Source organism: Loxodonta africana, chromosome 18 (assembly GCF_030014295.1).
Source record: "Loxodonta africana isolate mLoxAfr1 chromosome 18, mLoxAfr1.hap2, whole genome shotgun sequence".
Classification (NCBI taxonomy): domain Eukaryota; kingdom Metazoa; phylum Chordata; class Mammalia; order Proboscidea; family Elephantidae; genus Loxodonta; species Loxodonta africana.
This window is the reverse complement of record NC_087359.1, coordinates 59944425-59963184: the sequence shown is the minus strand read 5'-3', so window position 1 is coordinate 59963184 and position 18760 is coordinate 59944425. Positions and strand designations below refer to the sequence as shown.

At 45.3% G+C, this 18760-nt stretch overlaps 3 protein-coding genes across 10 annotated transcripts in view; 2 read left to right on the top strand and 1 right to left on the bottom strand.

Moving 5' to 3' along the window:
• Nucleotides 1–2823, bottom strand: part of SUPT6H (SPT6 homolog, histone chaperone and transcription elongation factor) — a 34117-nt gene extending 31294 nt beyond the window's left edge. For 2 of the 4 annotated variants that reach the window (XM_003416936.4, XM_023556194.2), the window contains exon 1: nucleotides 2619–2808. The gene's annotated coding sequence lies outside the window, so the exon portion shown is untranslated. Of the gene's footprint in view, nucleotides 1–2618 lie in introns of all 4 variants that reach the window. The other 2 variants (XM_064271476.1, XM_023556193.2) reach the window with 2 other exon arrangements.
• Nucleotides 2824–2842: 19 nt separating this feature from the next.
• On the top strand, nucleotides 2843–12119 carry SDF2 (stromal cell derived factor 2). Of its 2 annotated transcripts, XM_010596446.3 has the most exons (4): nucleotides 2843–3238; nucleotides 6339–6535; nucleotides 10978–11008; nucleotides 11117–12119. In XM_010596446.3, exons 1-4 carry the CDS (start codon nucleotides 3088–3090, stop codon nucleotides 11263–11265), a joined length of 528 nt encoding a protein of 175 aa, XP_010594748.1. In that variant the 5' UTR covers nucleotides 2843–3087; the 3' UTR covers nucleotides 11266–12119. The 2 variants fall into 2 exon arrangements, with proteins under 2 accessions (XP_010594748.1, XP_003416982.1); XM_003416934.4 differs by having other exon boundaries at nucleotides 2859–3238; nucleotides 10978–12119.
• A 2246-nt stretch (nucleotides 12120–14365) lies between these two features.
• The window catches only part of BLTP2 (bridge-like lipid transfer protein family member 2), a 32436-nt gene continuing 28041 nt past the window's right edge, over nucleotides 14366–18760 (top strand). For all 4 annotated transcript variants that reach the window (XR_010318409.1, XM_064271474.1, XM_064271473.1 and 1 more), the window contains exons 1-10: nucleotides 14366–14474; nucleotides 15315–15444; nucleotides 15932–15981; nucleotides 16259–16406; nucleotides 16605–16723; nucleotides 16957–17017; nucleotides 17210–17399; nucleotides 17989–18112; nucleotides 18292–18416; nucleotides 18673–18740. Coding sequence is in view for 3 of the 4 variants with exons in the window: in XM_064271474.1 (XP_064127544.1) it covers nucleotides 14407–14474; nucleotides 15315–15444; nucleotides 15932–15981; nucleotides 16259–16406; nucleotides 16605–16723; nucleotides 16957–17017; nucleotides 17210–17399; nucleotides 17989–18112; nucleotides 18292–18416; nucleotides 18673–18740 (1083 nt within the window). In the remaining variant the exon portion in view is untranslated. The remainder of the gene's footprint in view (nucleotides 14475–15314; nucleotides 15445–15931; nucleotides 15982–16258; nucleotides 16407–16604; nucleotides 16724–16956; nucleotides 17018–17209; nucleotides 17400–17988; nucleotides 18113–18291; nucleotides 18417–18672; nucleotides 18741–18760) is intronic.

The window sequence follows — 18760 nt, the reverse complement described above, 5'->3', positions numbered from 1 at the left end:
AGGAAGGGCCTGCTCAGGCAGACCTGTGAAGGCCATGGAGAGCCACTGGAGTTTAAAGCAGGGAAATAACATGATCTGACCTGACATGATCCTGCCACATGAACTGTGGGCTGGAGGAGGATTTGAGTAGACTGAGGATGCCACTGTAGTGGCCCAGGCAAAAGACAGCGGCATGGAATAGGATGGTGGCAGTGGAAGTGTAGAAGACAGATTTGGAGGTAGAAGTGACAGGACTTCTTGAAAGACTCCAGGGCTGGGAAGAATAGTAAGGGAGAAGAATCACAGATGATTCCCAGAGGTCTGGTTTTGGTAACCATGTGGATGTGAGTGCCACTTAGTAAGATGGGGGAAAACCGGCCACAGAAGAATGGGAAAAACCAAATTTTCGTTTGCCTATGTTAGATTTGGGGTCACCATGATTCAGAATCGACTCAACAGCAGTAAGTTTGTGTTCGATTTTCGACATCCAAGAGACAGTCAAATGGCGATATCAAGAAAGCATTCTGATGTATGATCCTGGAACACAGAGGAGAGACGGTTGGGCTAGAGATTTAAACTTGGCAGTTTCTAGGTATCAGATGATAACGAAGGCCATGGGACTGGATCACCGAAAGAAAGCTCCTATATCAAGAAGATGACTTAGGATTAAACCCTGAGTGAACCTCACCATTTAAACATCAAGTTGAGAGCAAAAGTGGTAGGCAAAGGAGACCAAGAGGGAGCAGCCAGAGAAATGGAGAAAATCCAGGAGTGGGGTATCAAAGCCAAGAGAGAAAAGTTTCAAGAAAAGAGTAACTGTGTTGAAAGTTCCACAGACTAAGGAAAATGTGAACAAAGTATCCACTGGATTTGGCAACTGGGGACCTTAACAAAAAACGATTTTAATGAAGGGATCAGAACAGAAGCCAGAGTGGAGTAGGCTGAGGAGTAAATAGGTGAGAAAAGTTGAGTTGGTACACGTAGAAATTTGGTTATAAACGAAAATAAAGTGGGATGGTAATTGGAAGGGGATGAGAAGGATACCAGAATGTAATCTGTATGCTGATGGAATGTATTTTTAAGAGCAGGTAGAAAAATCAACAGGATTTAGCAACTGATTATATTTGGGAAATAGTGGAGAGAAAGAAGCCAAAGATTATATGTAGGTGGTGCCATTTATTGAGAACAAGGACAGAGGAGCAAGGGAAAATTTTTTTTGCCTCCAAAGATCATGTTTCCATCATACTAGGTAGGCTTCCTGTTTTGTGAAGGAAACCTCCAGGAAACCTGTGAAATGAGTCTGAGCTTCTCTAGACCTCACCACTTCCTGAAGCGATTAGTCTCTAAACGAGGTTAGGCTAATCCAATCTAGCAGCCACCCAAGTCAATTACATAAAAATGGGCCAAAGGAATCCAAGTCAAGGAAAAAAGAAAACAAAAAACACTTGTCTTCCACTTGACTGACTCATGGTACCCCAGGTTGTCAGAGTAGAACTGCACTCCAGAGTTTTCAATGGCTGATTTTTCAGAAGCAGATTGCCAGGCCTTTCATCCAAGGCACCTCTGCGAGGACTGGAACCTCCAATCTTTCGATTAGCAGCAGAGAAGTCAACCCTTTGCACCATCCCAGGACTCCACGGAAAAGAGATCTAAATTCCCAGCTGATGGGGGAACAGCCATACTTTTGTAATAAATACACTGAAGACTTACATACTGGTAACTTTTAGACAAACAGTACAACTAAACCGTTTTTTTTCTGAAGAACTTGACGAAATTCAGTATTATTTACAGTGATACAGCCTAATGGTACCACCCTGCTACCTCTGGTATTACAGTGAATTTCCACATAAGCGTGTTCAGAAACCTTAGGCCTCCCCTAAAGAAAAATAAAGTCTTTCTTGTTAAAACCCAGGTGCACGAACTGCTCCAACTGATTCATAAAAGTGCTTGGAGAAAAAAGCAGAAATTAGAAGATGATAAAAGTTTTGACTTAAGAGCCCATTCTGATGTTCTGGCAGGCACCTAGCAAATGTCTGAGGAAATAATCAGTGGAGAATAGACAGGCTTCAGGGAGGGGATTTAGGAACTTCTAAAACATGGCTGGTCTTTAGAAAAGGCTGAAAAATATAGATACTAAAAAAAAAAAAAGTTCTAGGTTAAGTATCCAATACGGAAAAGGCTGAAATCTGGCATCAACCTCCAGCCTGATAGCCCAGATGCTGAAAGCTCCGTGAGATTCGCATCCCTAGGGCAAACAATTCTATCACCTGAACCCGGCTCAAAAGCCCCAGGTCCCATCCCTTCCCAATCCTTTCGTGTGGCCTAGTTTTCAGAAGCTGCAGAGAGAAGCACGGGACCCCAGGAAGCCTGTTGATTCAACAGGCCGGCCAATTCGCAGGTTCACTGTGCTATCGGGTTGGGAAAAGCTTTGAGACTCTGAACAACTACTCTGCTTTCCTCGGGGCTCCGTAACCCTCCTTTCGCCGCCACCCCCCACCCCCGCATAGAACAGGGAAGGCCAGGGCCCCTCTTCTTCCCGCATACGGTTCCCGAATGCTTCTTCCCTAACCGGACCAGGGCCTAGGAGCCCGTTCCGCCCCTGACCTATGCGAAAAACGACCTCTCTAGTCCAGCCTTACCTGCCTGAATCCCTCTGCTACTCTGGTGCGCTAAGCCCCCACCGAGGAAAATGGAGTCGTCGAACCGAGACTGGGAAAGGATAGTACGGACCCACCGCACGGCCCCTCCGCCGCCACCGCCGCCGCTGCTGCGTCAACGTGCTACATCACTTCCGGTCCCCTGTCACCGGGTGTGGGCGGGCCATTTCTTGCCCTCTTCTTCCACCAGGCTCCAGGGCCCTTCGTCCGGGGAAACGAAAGTTGGCAGAAGCAGTTCAGAAAGACAGCTGTCACAGAGTTCCGGGAGCCAAGCGAGGGATCGGAAGCAACCAGTCCAGGCCAGTTCCTCAGGCCCCTCTAGCCAAAGGAACCATAAAGACCAGGATTGGGACTTCCTCACTTCCTCCCCTCCGCGGTTCCGCCGGCAGCTTCCGGTTCCGGGGAGGGGGCCGGGTTTTCTTCCAAGATAAGGGCACCGTCTACAGCGAGGATGGCAGTGGTACCGCTACTGTTGTTCGGGGGTTTGTGGGGCGCTGTGGGAGCGTCCGATCTGGCTGTCGTTACGTGCGGTTCTGTGGTGAAGCTGCTCAATACGCGCCACAACGTCCGTCTGCACTCACATGACGTGCGTTATGGGTCAGGTACTGCAGGGGCCCGGGTTCGGGTGGGCTAGGGAGGCCTAGTAGGCTCTGGAGCGCCGGGGCCTAGAGAAAATCTGAGGGCTGTGGTCTGGGAGGGCTAGGAGTGCCGGGAGGAGGCTCCTGAGGTCTAGGGGCGTACAGTGTGCAGTCGGGAGCACTGAACTGTTCTAAAGCATCTTAATGATACCAGCTTCTATCTTGTGAGCTACGTGCCAGGCACCTTACGTATGTACTTTTTTCGATCTTTAACATTTCTCTGAGTTAGATACTATCGTTACCCTCATTTTATAGATGAGGAAACAGGCAAAGACATTAAAATCTCTTGCTTACAGCCTTGCAGCTAGTGAATGGCAGAGACAGGGTTCGATCCAAATCTGTCCACCTTTAAAGCCTGCTTACAACTACTCCAGGGTGGCGCTACTCAGTGCAGGAGACACAGATATGTAGACTAAGTACGTGCTGTGTCTGAAGCTTTGAACTCCTGAAAGTCTATTCTCTGACCACAACTCTCTGGCCTTACAGTTCCTTTGCATCTTACACTTGATCTTCAACTTCTGTCCCTTTTTTACTGGGAACATACCCTCTTTCTTGTAAAGAACTTAAACTAAAGCAGCGACAGGAATTGGAAGAGAAACTCTTTAGAGAGTATTTTACCATATGAAATTAAAATGCTTGATAAGCAATTATTTATGGCTTTATTCATTCAGCATAGATTTAATGAGCTCCTGTCATGTTCCTAGTTTTGTTCTGGATTCAAGAGATACACTAGTGAGCCAGTTAAGCAAGGCACAAAAAAACAAGAAAGAGAACAGTTCAGCTAGTGAGAGGTGAGAGACACCTAAGATGACTGCTGGATTTCTGCCTTGGATGACTAATGATGCTATTAGCTGAGAATGGAAGGAGTCCCTTTCAGATGGGCTTGCTTGTGGCTCATAGTCCCCAAACCTGTCTGACCAGTTAGACTAGGAAAAAGGAACTGAGTTGTTTTTGGGATGTCTTAATCCTAGCAACCATTCAGTGAACACCTACTGTGTGTCAGGCAGTATTTATTTAATCTGATTTCTTTCTCTGGGTTCACTGAGTCAGAATGGGGGTGAAGAGAGGCCTGCCAGTAGGAATCTGTAGGATTAAAAAGCTCTTCAAGTGTTTCTGATAGGCAGCCGGATTTGGGAACCAGTTTCAGTCTGGAGCTCAGAAGAGAGAAATCTGTGCTGAGTCTGAGATACAGAGTAAAATTACATCATCATTATACAGATGGTGGTTGAAAATGTGATGGGAGTGGATGAGCCTGTCCAGGGTGAACTGTGGTTCTCAATCTAGTGTCAGTTTGAATCACTTGAGAAACTTGTTAAAAATATAAATGCATTTGTTTTCATACCCAACAAATATTTAAGAACTGTTGGTAGAAAGTGATGATGATCAGGGGTAGAACTCTTGTTAATGTCAAGGCTTAAGGATGAGGAGAAGTGGAGGGGTAAATGGTAAGTGAAAAAGTAGGAGACAGAAAGTGTAGACCATGATTTAGTGAAGCATGGCTGTGAGGACTGAGAGACCTGTAAGACAGTAGCTAGAAGAAGTAAGGAAGGAAGGTTTGCCTTTTTCTTTTCTAAAAGATTTAACAAAGTCATTACGAGGGAGTTGATAGTTTAGCTACAAACTTTTACCCAGATAACTGGGTATAATGTGCTCAGTGGTAAAGGGGAGGTATCGCCAGAAGGTTGTAATCATGCAGGGCCATGGAACTGAAGCCAAAGCTAAAAGAAACAGACAAGAGTACCTGAGGAATACAAACAAAAAAAAAAAGCTGGTGGTTTCCAGTCAATTCCTACTCATAGTAACCCCATAGGGCTTCAGGGCTCCATCTGAGGAAAGTGCCTTTGAAGAATTAGGTGGAGCCGTGGTGGTATAGTGGTTAAGAGCTTAGCTGCTAACCAGAAGGTCGCTAGTTTGAATCTACCAGCCACTCCTTGGAAACCCTGTGGGGCAGTTCTACTCTGTCCTATAGGGTTGCCGTGATTTGGAATCTACTCAATGGCAACAGGTTTGGTTTGGTTTTAATGAGGCCTACGGAAAAGAATATCCTTGGAGTTTATGTGAGAGAGTAGACTGTTTGGAGGGAACTTGGCAGAAAATAAAGCTGGAGGAGGAAAAGTATCTTTATGAAAGGCCATGTGGTGGAGTGGTTGGGTGTGAGTTTGAGTCAGGCTGCTTAGGTTCAAACCCCAGCCCTGTCTTTTGGAGCTGCATGACCTTGGGTATGCTACTTAGCCTAACACTCTAGTATAAAATGGGGGTAATCAATAATACCCACCTCAGAGAATGCGTGCCTTTGTCAAACAAGAACATCCATGTAAAGAGCTTGGGTCAGTACCCGGCACTGTATAGGTGCTCAGTACACCTTGACTAGCAATTATTATTTAATCTGCAGAATTGCGCCACTTTAGGCAGCATTAGCTGAATTTAGGTAACTGAAGAATATGATATGTATCGATAGACCATTCACAGGAGTTCAGGAGATGTAACAGCTGCTTGAATTAAAGTTGACAACAAAGAATGATCTTATTTTAATTGTGAAGTGTGATAAAAATTTTGACTGTAAAACATGGAAAATCCAGGCTAATGTATACAGGTAAGCACTGTTTGTGCTTCAAAAACATATTTACGTATCTAGTGCTCTTTAATGCAAATCCTTGAAATTTTATGATATGGCACACTCAAGTATAGTTTATAATACAATAATTAGTACTGTATAAATATATTTAGTATTTTTCGTGTATATTTTGATGTTTTGGAAACCCTGCTGGCATAGTGGTTAAGTGGTACGGCTGCTAACCCAAGGGTCAGGAGTTCGAATCTGCCAGGCGCTCCGTGAAAACTCTATGGGGCAGTTCTACTCCGTCCTATAGGGTCACTATGAGTCGGAATCAACTCGACGGCACTGGGTTTGGTTTTGGTTTAATGTTGTAGAAGAAGGACTATTACCAAGCATAGAATTTTCTCCCTGTCCCGCCATACCTATTTATGATGCAGGGCACAGTATTGTCTGTAGGAAAGAGAAGGATCAGGTTGAGCTTACCATCTTTTCTTTTTTTGACTGCAGGTAGTGGGCAGCAGTCAGTGACAGGTGTAGCCTCTGTGGATGACAGCAACAGTTACTGGAGGATTCGTGGGAAGACCGCCACAGTGTGTGAGAGGGGAACCCCCGTAAAATGTGGCCAACCCATCCGGCTGACACATGTCAACACTGGCAGAAACCTCCATAGTCACCACTTCACCTCACCTCTTTCTGGAAACCAGGTGAGGTGGCATCAGTGCTGCTCTGTGCATTACTCACTTGGGTGGTTATTTGATCTCTTGGTTCTTAGCCATTTCTTTTCCATGTGTAGACGTTCTGTTTTGTGCACACTAGAGAGCCCTGGTGGCGCAGTGGTTAAGAGCTCGGCTGCTCACACAAAAGATCAGCAGCTTGAATCCACCAGCCACTCCTTGGGAGCCCTCTGGAGCAGTTCTGTGCTGTCTTACTGGGTCACCGTGAGTCAAAATCAACTCAACAGCAGCAGGTTTTTTTGGATTAGTATAAAGAGAGTTGTTTCTGGTCAAAATGGAGAGTTTACATCTAGACCAAATCAAGAAATGGGAAGGAAAGACAGTAGATGTATATTAGCATATCATACGTTATGATAAACCCTGCAACAAAGAAATTTTTAGTAATGCCAACTAATTATTAAATGGTAATGATCTCAGGGAATCAATCTATAGGATATCCTTTGGGAATCTCCATATTAGGAAAACAAACTAGGCATTGTGTCATTTTCTTAAACCTTGAGATTTCAGGGGATATGGATCCCTTAATGAACCCCTTAATGACTTCTGCCCACTATCTCCATCCTGCTCACAGTTTCCTGTATTATTAGCATCTTACATTAGTATGGTACGTTTATTACAGTTAGTGAACTAATGTTGATACGTTATTATCAACTACGGTCCATTGTTTATTCAGATTTTCTTAGTTTTTACCCAATGTCATTTTTCTTTCCAGGATACCACATGACATTTAGTTATCATGCCTCTTTTAGGTTCCTTGTGGCTGGGAGACTTTCTTAGATGTTTCTTGTTTTTTGATGACCTTGTTGGTTTTAAGGAGTACTGGTCAGGTATGGAAACCCTGGTGGCATAGTAGTTAAATGCTATAGCTGCTAACCAAAAGGTTGGCAGTTCGAATTCACCAGGTGCTCCTTGGAAACTCTATCGGGCAGTTCTATGCTATCTTATAGGGTCTCTATGAGTCGGAATTGACTTGATGACAATGGGTTTGTTTGTTTGTTTTTTGCTCAGGTATACTATAGGATGCCCCTCTGTTGGAATTTGATACTTTCTCATTAGACCAGAGTTAATGGATATTTGAGAAGAAGACCATTTTCATCACATCGTATCAAGGGTACATACTGTCTACATGATATATGATTGTTGATGTTGACCTTGATCGTCTGGCTGAAGTAGTATTTGTCAAATTGCTCCTGTAAAGTTACTCTTTGCCATTCTCTATATCTCCTTTCCATACTGTTCTCTTTGGAAAGGAATCGCTATGTGTAGTCCACACTTAAGGAGTGGGGAGTTATCCTCCCCTTCCTTTAGAGTGGAATATGTACAAAATTTATTTGGAATTCTTCTTCACAGATTTGTTTCTTCTCTTCTGTTTATTCACTTATTCAGTTATTTTTGTCAGTATGGATTCATGGGTATTTATTTTATACTTTAGGTTATAGTTCAATATTTATTTTCTTGCTCAAATTCTTCCAGCTTTGGCCATTGGGAGCTATTTCAGTTGGCGTACTCCATCGTTGTGGGTATTTTTTCCTGGGGTCGGGGGGCACTTCCTTACTTTCTGGCATTAGCAGATACTCCAGGCTTATTTTGTGTATTTCCTGTCCTAGTCCTAGAATTACCGTAGCTGTTTCTCCATGGAACCCTGGTTGTTTTTACTGGAGAATAGTATTAGAAACCAAGATCTGGACCCTAGAAGTCCTTGTTGTTGTTGGAGTGTCATTTCTTTTAGGCCCTCTCAGCTGTCAAAGAAAACAAATGTATGTGTGTATACTAACCTGTGTATATACGGATCTACAGATATTTCTATGTGTAGCCATTTGTATCGGCTGTGAGTTTTGATGTCTCCAACTCTAATCCACTACCAAATGGGTCATTCTAGCCTCCTCCCTTTGCTTATTTGTAAATTCTCTCTCCAGCAGTGAGAAACCTGGCTCCCACTGTCTGCTGTCCACTTACTTAATTGCTCACATCCAGTATACATGTGTTAGTAGTATCTGAATTATTAACCCGTATCCCTGCAGGAAACATTTCATCAACTAGAGTATAGTCCTTACGTGCAGTTCCTTTTGACTTAATCTTAAAGACTTGATTAATTTTCAAGTGACTGCTTTTTGAAGTCATCTAAAATTACGTAGCTATTAGTGTGTATATCTCTGATATAAATGAATAGCTTTTTGATTGCTATTGTGATAAGAACTCTGAACATTTGCCCTTACAGGAAGTGCAATTGAAAGAGGAATGAAAGATTGGAAACCTAATATTTTTTTCTTTTAATTTTTATTGTGTTTTAAGTGAAAGTTTACAAATCAAGTCAGTCTCTCATACAAAAATTTATATGTACCTTGCTATATACTCCTAGTTGCTCTCCCCCTAATGAGACAGCACTCTCCCTCCCTCCACTCTCTATTTTTGTGTCCATTTGGCCAGCTTCTGACCCCCTCTGCCCTCTCATCTCCCCTCCAGACAGGAGCTGCCCACATAGTCTCATGTGTCTACTTGATCCAAGAAGCTCACTCTTCACCAGTGTCATTTTCTATCCCATAGTGCAGTCCAATCGCTGTCTGAAAAGTTGGCTTTGGGAATGGTTCCTGTCTTGAGCTAACAGAAGGTCTGGGGCCCATGACCTCCAGGGTCCTTCTATTTTCAGTCAGACCATTAAGTCTGGTCTTTTTACGAGAATTCGAGGTCTGCATCCTGCTGCTGTCCTGCTCCCTCAGGGGTTCTCTGTTGTGTTCCCTGTCAGGGCAGCCATTGGTTGTAGCTGGGCACCATCTGGTTCTTCTGGTCTCAGGCTGATGTAGTCTCTGCTTTATTTGGCCTTTTCTGTCTCTTGGGCTCATAATTACCTTGTGTCTTTGGTGTTCTTCATTCTCCTTTGCTCCAGGTGGGTTGAGACCAATTAATGCATCTCAGATGGCCGCTTGCTAGCATTTAAGACCCCAGATGTTACTCTCTAAAGTGGGATGCAGAATGTCTTAATAGATTTTATTATGCCAATTGACTTAGATGTCCCCGGAAACCATGGTCCCCAAGCCCCTGCCCCTGCTATGCTGGCCTTTGAAGCGTTCAGTTTATTTAGGAAACTTCTTTGCTTTTGGTTTAGTCCACTTGTGCTGACCTTGCCTGTATTGTGTGTTATCTTTCCTGTCACCTAAAATACTTCTCATCCAATTAGTGAAAAACCCTCTCTCTCCCTCCCTCCCTCCCCACTCTCGTAACCATTAAAGAATATTTTATTCTCTGTTTAAACTATTTTTTTCGAGTTCTTATAATAGTGGTCTCATACAATATTTGTCCTTTTGCACCTGACTGATTTCACTCAGCATAAAGCCTTCCAGGTTCCTCCATGTTATGAAATGTTTCACAGATTCCTTACTGTTGTTTATCGATGCGTAGTATTCCATTGTGTGAATATACCATCATTTATTTATCCATTCATCCGTTGATGGGCACCTTGGTTGCTTCCATCTTTTTGCTATTGTAAACAATGCTGTAGTGAACATGGGTGTGCATATATCTGTTCTTGTAAAGGCTCTTATTTCTCTAGGATATATTCCAAGGAGTGGGATTGCTGGATCATCTGGTAATTCTATTTCTAGTTTTTTAAGGAAGGGCCAAATCGATTTCCAAAGCGGTCATACCATTTGACATTCCCACCAGCAGTGTATAAGTGTTCCAGTCTCTCCACAACCTCTCCAACATCTATTATTTTGTGTTTTTGTATTTGTTGGAGTGAGATGGAATCTCATTGTAGTTTTGATTTGCATTTCTCCAATGGCTAATGATTGTGAGTGTTTCCTCGTGTATCTGTTAGCTACCTGAATGTCTTCTTTAGTGAAGTGCCTGTTCATATCCTTTGCCCATTTTTTAATTGGCCTACTATGTTTTGATCAAGTCCTATTTATCTCATTTAATTCTCACAATTACTCTATTAGGTGATACTATCATTTTACAGAGGAGTAAACTCACGCTGAATGGAGTTCCACAGGAAGGGATTGAGCTTAGATTCAAGGCCAGGTCTGCCTAACTCAAGACCCAATCTCCTTTCCTACTTGTGTTGTTTTCACTACATCACTTAAAATATAGTTAAGGGAATGAGGCAGAAATATTTAAAGTCTAATAACAAGAGTTGTATTTTACAACCATAGTAGAAAATATATCATAGGGCAAATATAGGATTAATTGCAAAATAAGTGTTTGGAACATGATCTTGTGGCAATTAATTTCTTTTTCTTTTATATGCCCTTGGTATATATTTTTTCTCCACAGGTTTTTATTTTATTCATAAGCAACACTGGGAAACCTCTCATTTTTCACTTTTGGAGCAGCCTTATTTTCTTCCCATTGCCCCTCTCCCCTTTCCAGAGCTATGTGTCAGCTCATGCTAATGCTGGTACCTTCTTGTCTTTCAGGAAGTGAGTGCTTTTGGTGAAGAAGGGGAAGGTGATTATCTGGATGACTGGACAGTGCTCTGTAACGGGCACTACTGGGTGAGGGATGGTGAGGTGCGGTTCAAACATTCTTCCACTGAGGTACTGCTATCTGTCACAGGAGAACAATACGGTCGACCCATCAGTGGGCAAAAAGAGGTACATGGCATGGCCCAGCCAAGCCAGAACAATTACTGGAAAACCATGGAAGGCATATTCATGAAGCCCAGTGAGTTGCTGAAGACAGAAGCGCACCATGCAGAGCTCTGAGCCCGAAGGCGCTGATCCACTCTCACCACACAGTGTTCGTAGATACCTGCTGCTGCTTCCCCCTGGGATCCCTGCCACAGGTTCCCTGGGCAGTGGTTATGTCACCACTGAGATGAAGATGCATGGCAGAAAACTGGCTGTGTTTGGAAGCTTCAGCCCTTCACACTTAAATTGTTTGCTCTACCAAACTTGGGCCAGTTCTTTTTGAGTACAGGACTTGTTGGTGAAGGGGCGGATGCTTTTTATTCATACTGACAAAACAGAGGGAGACAACCCTCCTAGCTGAGAATTTTTTACTCCTCGGGAGCTTGGCATGATGGATTGCAAATGTGTGTGACTTTTCCCCTATTTCCTTTCTTCAAAATGATAAAAAACAATTTCATTGTTGGTCACTGTGTTGTCATTTATTAGGTATGCTATTTCATGATCAAGGAGCCCTGGTGGCACAATGGTTAAATGTTCAGCTGCTGCCCGAAAGGTTGGTGGTTTGAATCCACCCAGTGGCTCCACTGGAAAAAGACCTCGTGATCTGCTCCTGTGAAGATTTCAGCCTAGAAAACCCCCATGGGGCCAGTTCTGTTCTGTCGCATGGAGTCACTATGAGTTGAAATCGACTTGATGACACTGAACAGCATGTTATGATTTCCATAATCCTCAAGTCCTAAGATTGCTATCACTCTTTTGAGATGCTGGGAACCTTCAGTGTGGGCCTTTTTAAGAGCTTTACTTGCGTCCAAATTTTTTGTCTATTTTCACTCCCACCCCAAGAACCTCATCTTTATTAGATTTTTGACCAACTGTGGTTAAAGACCCTCAAGTAATACAGTTTAATAAACAGCCAATGAAATGTTAAACTCTGGTTCTATTACTGAGATGGGAAAAAGGGGTAGGGATAGAACAACATTTATTCACTGTCTGCTAATTGATAGGCACTATAAATCTTACTTCCTTTAATCTTAACAGAAATATAAAGTGGAAATTATAGTTTTACCAGTGAAGAACACAAAAGTTAAATAACTGCCTGAATTCTTAAAGCTAGTAAATTTTGGGATAGGAACTCAGCTGTGTCTGACTCAAGTTCTTTTTACTACACTACAATTGTGTTTAGCTCTTGGAAGATCCTTCCCTATTTTGGGCAAGCTTAGGGTTATCGTTCTCTGAAAAGATAAGCAGAAAACTTCTGTCCTTTGCCCACCTCACTTCCTCTTTTCCTCTGCTGGTCAGTTACGGAAAGTTTGCACTTATCTCCCTCAAGTGTGTTGGGGTGAACAGGGGTGACTGCCATCTGCTGGAATTTCAGTGAATAGCAAGGCTTTTTATTCTTGAGAAAACTTTTCTATCTGCATTAAGGAGTTAGCATTGAACGTTTGGGGATACCAACTCTGTGCAAGACATGGGCCATTACATTAAAAGACGTGGTCTCTTTCCTAGGGACTTGTGATCTCAGTAATTTGAGGCAATGAATTGGATGAGCACCATTTTTTCTTCCTGTTTATTCTACTTCAGTTGCATTGATCCCTTGAGATCTCCAGAAAATAAATGATGTAACCAAACTTCAGTCTATGAGATGGTTGGGAGTAGGGGTGGTAACAGTCTGGGGAGAAGGAAGTAAGTGATAGGAATCTTAGCTGAATACAGGAATCAGATTGGATAAGATGAACGATATTAGGGAGATGTAAGGGACCCTTTCTTGACTTGGACAGAAGTTTTTGCTGAGTTGTGAGGATTCACTGTACCCTGATAGGAAGCTGCAGATGACACAGAAATGTAATGCTTGAGAGACAAGTATGACCTTGAAGAAATCAGTTGGTGGAGCCCTTGGGGAGATGTGAAATGACTGATAAGACGACTCCACAAGGAACCCAGTTGGAGGGGAAAAAGTAGCTTTGGGCGACACACAGGTGCTTTATCTGAGGAAGCCAAAAAGGGAGGTTCTGAAAAAGCTGTTGAAGTATATTTATAAAGATTAGAGTATGTGAGCAAAGGGGCATAAAGTATTACATAATACTTATTTTGAAATCCTAAGAATTTGTTTAGTGTGTATTAGATAGCTCCTCATTCAGATATTGATCCATAGCATCATAGAATGGGCCTTGTCCAATTCCCTCATTTTATAGAGAAGGAAATAGGCAAAATAAAGTTGACCATGACCATGACCAACAGGTTTGTTGAAGAGCAAAAACAATATTCCCTATTTCTGTAGTATACCGTGTGGACGTCCAGTTATTGATATACACGTGCTGTTAGTTGCTATGGAGAAGATTCCAAGTCACGGCGACCCCATATATGCAGTATAGAACTGCTCTATAGGGTTTCGAAGGCTGTGACCTTTCAGACGAACATCACCAGGTCTGTCTTCCGAGGCACTTCTGGGTGAGTTCAAACCACCAACCTTTCGGCTAGTAGTGCAGAGCTTAACAGTTTGCGCCATCCAGGGACTCCTCGCACGCACGATAGATCAATACATATTAATTGACCAGAACAACATTCAAGCCGTAAATTAAAAAAACTCATGGGTTTCCTTTGTTGGCGGAATGAAATGGGATTTTGAAACCTTTTAGTTACCTCTTGGTTTCCTCCCCAGGACTTTTGAGACAGGGTCCCTGAGTAAGATAGGACTGCTACTAAGTACGACCCAGGGATGTAACTTCCGCGGTACCCTCAGTCCAGGCCCTAAGCGACCCAAACAGACTCTTAACTCTTCCGGGAAATGAATGTTTCGAAAACGGAACTCTCAACGCGGCCGAAATGAGCTAGCCGGATTCACCTCCAGACCCAGTGACAGGCCCGGGTTTGGCAGTCCGGAGGACCACCGCGAGCGCCCCGGGGCTGGACGTGCGCGTCGGCTAGTGGTCCGCTTCCCGGTGCTCACCTCTCGGAGCCACTCCTTGCCTTCGCGCACGCAGCTGGTCGGCCCTCGCGGGTCGCGAGCGCCCGGCTGGGCGGGGGAGGGAGACAGCTGGCTGGCTGGCTGGCTGCGGGGGGCGGGGCGTGCGCGCGCCGACTCCTCCCTGCGCGGCGCTGCCCCTGCGCGTGCGGCTGGTTGGCCCGCGGCGGCGCCGGGCTGAACCGGCTGGCGGGAGTGGGGGGGGGCCCGGCAGGGCGGGGGCCGGAGCCTGGCCTGGCCGGGCAGGGGCCGAAATGCTGGTGTTCTGCTTTGCGCTGTTGGCCTTGTTGCTGGTTGCACTCGGCGCCCTCTTCATAGGCCGGTGCGGGGCTCCCAGCCATGGCGGAGGGGGAGGAGGAGGACGAGGGACTGAGAAGGAGCGCTCCCTGGAAAGAGGGGCACGGAGGGGGAGGGGGCTGACTGGGACCGCGCGCAGGAGGTGGAGGGAGAGGGACCGAAGAGGTGGCTCGCGGCCAGGGGAGGGGTGGGGGGGAAGCGTGGCCCGGGCTGACCGAGGGGGGCTGGCAGTGGGGGAGACTGAGGCAGCGGGCGGGGCCTGAGGAGATGCTGGGGCTGGGAGCTGAAGCGGTGTGTGTGTGAGGAGGGGTCCCGACTCGGGGGTCTTCCTTTCTCCTTCCACACACCTGAGTGTCCCCTTCATCGAGCGCGAAGGGCACCTGCAGCCTCGCCTGGGGAACGGGAGCTAGAGGTCTGTTGCCCAGGGGAAAGCGGCTTGTGAGCTGGCCAGGTCAGAGCCCACAGTGCCTTCTTGAAGACACCTGTCTGGAGGGCGGGGCCGGGGCAGAGACCCTCTGGGGGCGTATGTGACGGCTTATCTGACACATCTGGCCCGGCCGCCTGTTTTGATTCATGTTGGGCCCTCTTTTCACTGCCTCTGGGGTTCCTCAGGTTTTGAGGAATTGCTTTCTTCACCTCCAGCTTAGTTTGTCTGGTTTCGCCTGGGTGGAGGGGATCGTGGGAGTTAGGATCTCATCAGCGTGGCTGAATGTGTGGGACAGAGTGGTATTTTGAGAGAGAGGAGAGTTGCCCAAAAGTTCCAGCTTCAGGAATGACCCTTTGCAAGGTCTTTTTAGGACCATCAAGGGGTGTGGGAAGCCATAATGGAAGAGGGTCCTAGGAACTAACAGAAATTTTTCGGCAGGTGGCTTGTGGTCCGGTTGGCCACCAAGTGGTGTCAGCAGAAGCTGCAGGTGGAGCTGAAGATCGGCTCTTTTGGTTTTTTTGAGATCCACAATGTCAGTCTTAAGTTTTTGCAGCATCAGCAAACAGTGGTAAGTTCTGGGGAACTTACTGGGCTTTTTTTTTTTTTTTAATCCTGGTAGTTTTCCTAGTTAACCCTGGCCTTGCCATCTCTTTGCCAAAGTGATCTTAAATTAGCGTGGTAACACTGGGATTGATGTAAGTTGGTTGTTAAAAATGCATATAGGGCACAGAGTGTCCGCGGCACATAAGAAAGATATAGAAGAAAAGCACAGAAGAAAGATAACAGGAAATAGAACAACTTACTTTTCTAATTTGAGAGGAAACAGAACAACATACCCTTGAAAGAAAAATACTAAGCAAGTTCAACTAATGTCATTGTGAGGAGCAAGACAGCTAAGTGTTGAGAAGAGAAAGCCAGTGGAAATGGAATGGGGTGTATTTTGTGGAATGAATTGTACTGCTTCCTCCTTTTTTGTGACCCAGAACCTCTCCTTGTTAAACTGCTCATGGCTTACCTAAAGCTAGTGTAAAAAGGCTTTTCCCACACTATTTTAGGAAATTGATAGCCTGCGGATTTCCAGCAAACTTCTTAGCCATGATCTGCCGTGAGTACCGTATGTCCTCAGTAACCTTCTTGGGGAGTATTTTGGGGTTGGGATTCTTCTACAGAAGCTTCGCAGGCCAAGGAAAAGAGGTGGGTTCTTGCTGAAATCTCTCTTTTAGCCTGGTTGTATAAAAACTGGTGAGAGATACTGACAACTGCTGTGAGACTGTCACATGACTTGAGCTATATTTCCAGGGAGAATGGGAGAAGGAATGTGAGGGCGGGGACTGCAATGGAAGGGATGGATCTGGTGGCAGCAAGGTCTCTCCTCTGGGCAGACACTATGTGGCATTGTGCTTTGGGGAAGTGCGGATCAGAACGGACCTACAGAGGGTTTCTGGCCTGTCTGCCCCATTCTCCCGGAGCACTGGGGTGGATCAAAAGGAGCTGCCTCTCAGCCCATCCTTATTGAAGATCTTCTGCCAGGTGAGATGTCTTGTCCCACTTTCTTGGACTGTTCTAAGGCTGGCTAGACTGTACAAAGTGGCCAGTTCGTGGGTGGATTTTTCCACTAATTTTGGGGAATGATGTTAAGAGCTGCCTCTCACTTTCTGCTCCTTCTTAGCTGGGAAGGAAGATGGTGCCTTGACATTTATTATCGTTCATCTTTGCTTCTTCGTTCAGCTATTCTCCATTCATGTAGAGACAATAAACATCATGGTTCTCAAGGTGGCTACCTCTGAATCTTTGTGGCACATTCAAATCAGTGGAAGCAGCCTTCTTTTGGATAGTGATGGGAAAAGGTAAGTACCTGGTATAAGAGGGACTGGTAGTTTTATTCTGGCCTTAGGGTTGCTTCAGGATGGGTGGATGTCAGGGCTTCCTTATCAAGATGTCAAGTTCTCATTCTGTGCAGCTTGAGAAGAGGCTAAGCTTAGGTACTTCTGCTTGCCTTGTCCCTTCCAGCCAGCAGAGCCTGATTGGAGGTAAATAGTGAGGAAAGGGACCAAGTGCTCCAATTTTTTTCCTTTCCCAGGCTAGACTGTAAGATGAGCCTAAGTAAGATCAACAGCAAAGTCCTGAAGAGTGGCCAGTTGGTGAGTATGTCATGGTCATTCAGATGCCTTATTCCCTCCTGGGCATAGGTATCAAGGAGCTTAGGGCTTACATCCTAGTTTTTGTGTCCTTACAGAGTTCTCTCATGGCAGTGCCCAGTGTTCCAGACCACATTTTCACCTAAACCTCTCAAATCCTTACACACACACCTTAGAGGCTTATCCTCTCTACAGGAGGACACCTGCCTAGCGGAGCTCTCGCTGACGCTGAACCTGTGTCTAGAACTGGGCATCAGCAGTCGGCAGCTGAAGGCTATCACTGTGGGTGTGTGGACACACCATGCTGAACTGCATGAGGGCCTCTTCCACAGTCAGCTGCTGTGCCAGGGGCCAAGCCTGGCACTTAAGCCTGTCCCTTGTCCAGGTAAAGCCCTAATCAGTGAGCTTTTTGGCTGTCCTATTATCAGGGTTTATTTTGGGAGTATTAAAAAATAGTGGTCTCACTACTCATTTAGGTGTGAGTTGTTAATAACCATGTCCTTTGAGCCAGAGAGTAGCTAGAGGAAACGGGGCATTTGCTTGTGGTGAGTGAAGGAACTAACATTTAGTGGGCACCTATCATGAGTTAGGTGCTATACTACATGTTTTATTTATATTCTCTTGCTAAGTCCTCAGCATTTCACAGATGGGGAGACTGAAGCCTAGGAAGGTTAGATAGATAACTTGCCGGAGGTCACATAGTAAGTCAGTAGTAAAAATGGAGTTTAAATTGTTTGGCCCTAAAGTCCATATTCTTTCCATTATGCCAACCTGCCTTCCTATACTGTAGCTTTAGAGTCTCTGGAGGAAGTACAGTAGGTGTCTGGATCTCTGGGGTATTCGACTTCTGGCCTAAGCTCGGGCATTTGCTTAGCCTGCTGTATGTGAGAGTATTTGGCCAAAAAAGGCAGGGGATTTTGGGAGATTGAGTGTTAAGGATTGATGGCTGTCATATTATTCATTCATCTTTTCAGAGGTGACAGAAAACTTGGCAGAGCCAACTCTGCCTGGCCTACACCTCCTCCAGCAGCTGCCAGAGCAGGTTAAGGTGAAGATGGAGGGCATCAATGTGGTGCTGTCGATGAATAGTCAAAAGAGGTGAGGCCTCACTTGACATAGAAATGTAGGGAGTGGTAGGGGGAGCTGTATGCTGGGGTCTCCATAAACCAGCGTTATAGCTGTACTGGGCTTGCCTCTGGAGAGAAAGGGGGTAGGAAGCCTCTCTGAAGAGAATAGCATTCCATACCTTTCTGACCCCAAATCTGTCTCTGGTCCAGGCACCTGAATTGGACGCTGAAGCTGCTGCATTTCCTATACCACCGTGATGAGGATCAGCTGCCTCTTCGAAGCTTTACAGCAAACTCTGATATGGCACAGATGAGCATTGAACTCCTGCTGGAAGGTTCATGGGTGGGGATACTGGTACTGAGGGAGAAAGAGAGAACCAGATATTTCTCCTCCTCCATGCCCCAGATGGTCTTCTTAATTTAATATCAATGTTAACTGGAGAGGGGGAGGAGGGAATATACTGAGAGAAAATAGCCCCAACTCATGGTGTTAGTGACAGTCTGTTCATCTCCTGGTCTGCCTCTGATGCTCTCCTAGTTTTACCTTTTGGCCTGCCAGTATTCTCTGACCTGCCCTCTGGCCTCTTGCAGATGGACTGTTGCTGTCCCAGAGCCGCCAGCGCATTGTCTGCCTCAGCTCCCTCAAGGCTAGTGTGCAGGTGTGATGACCGTAGTCCCG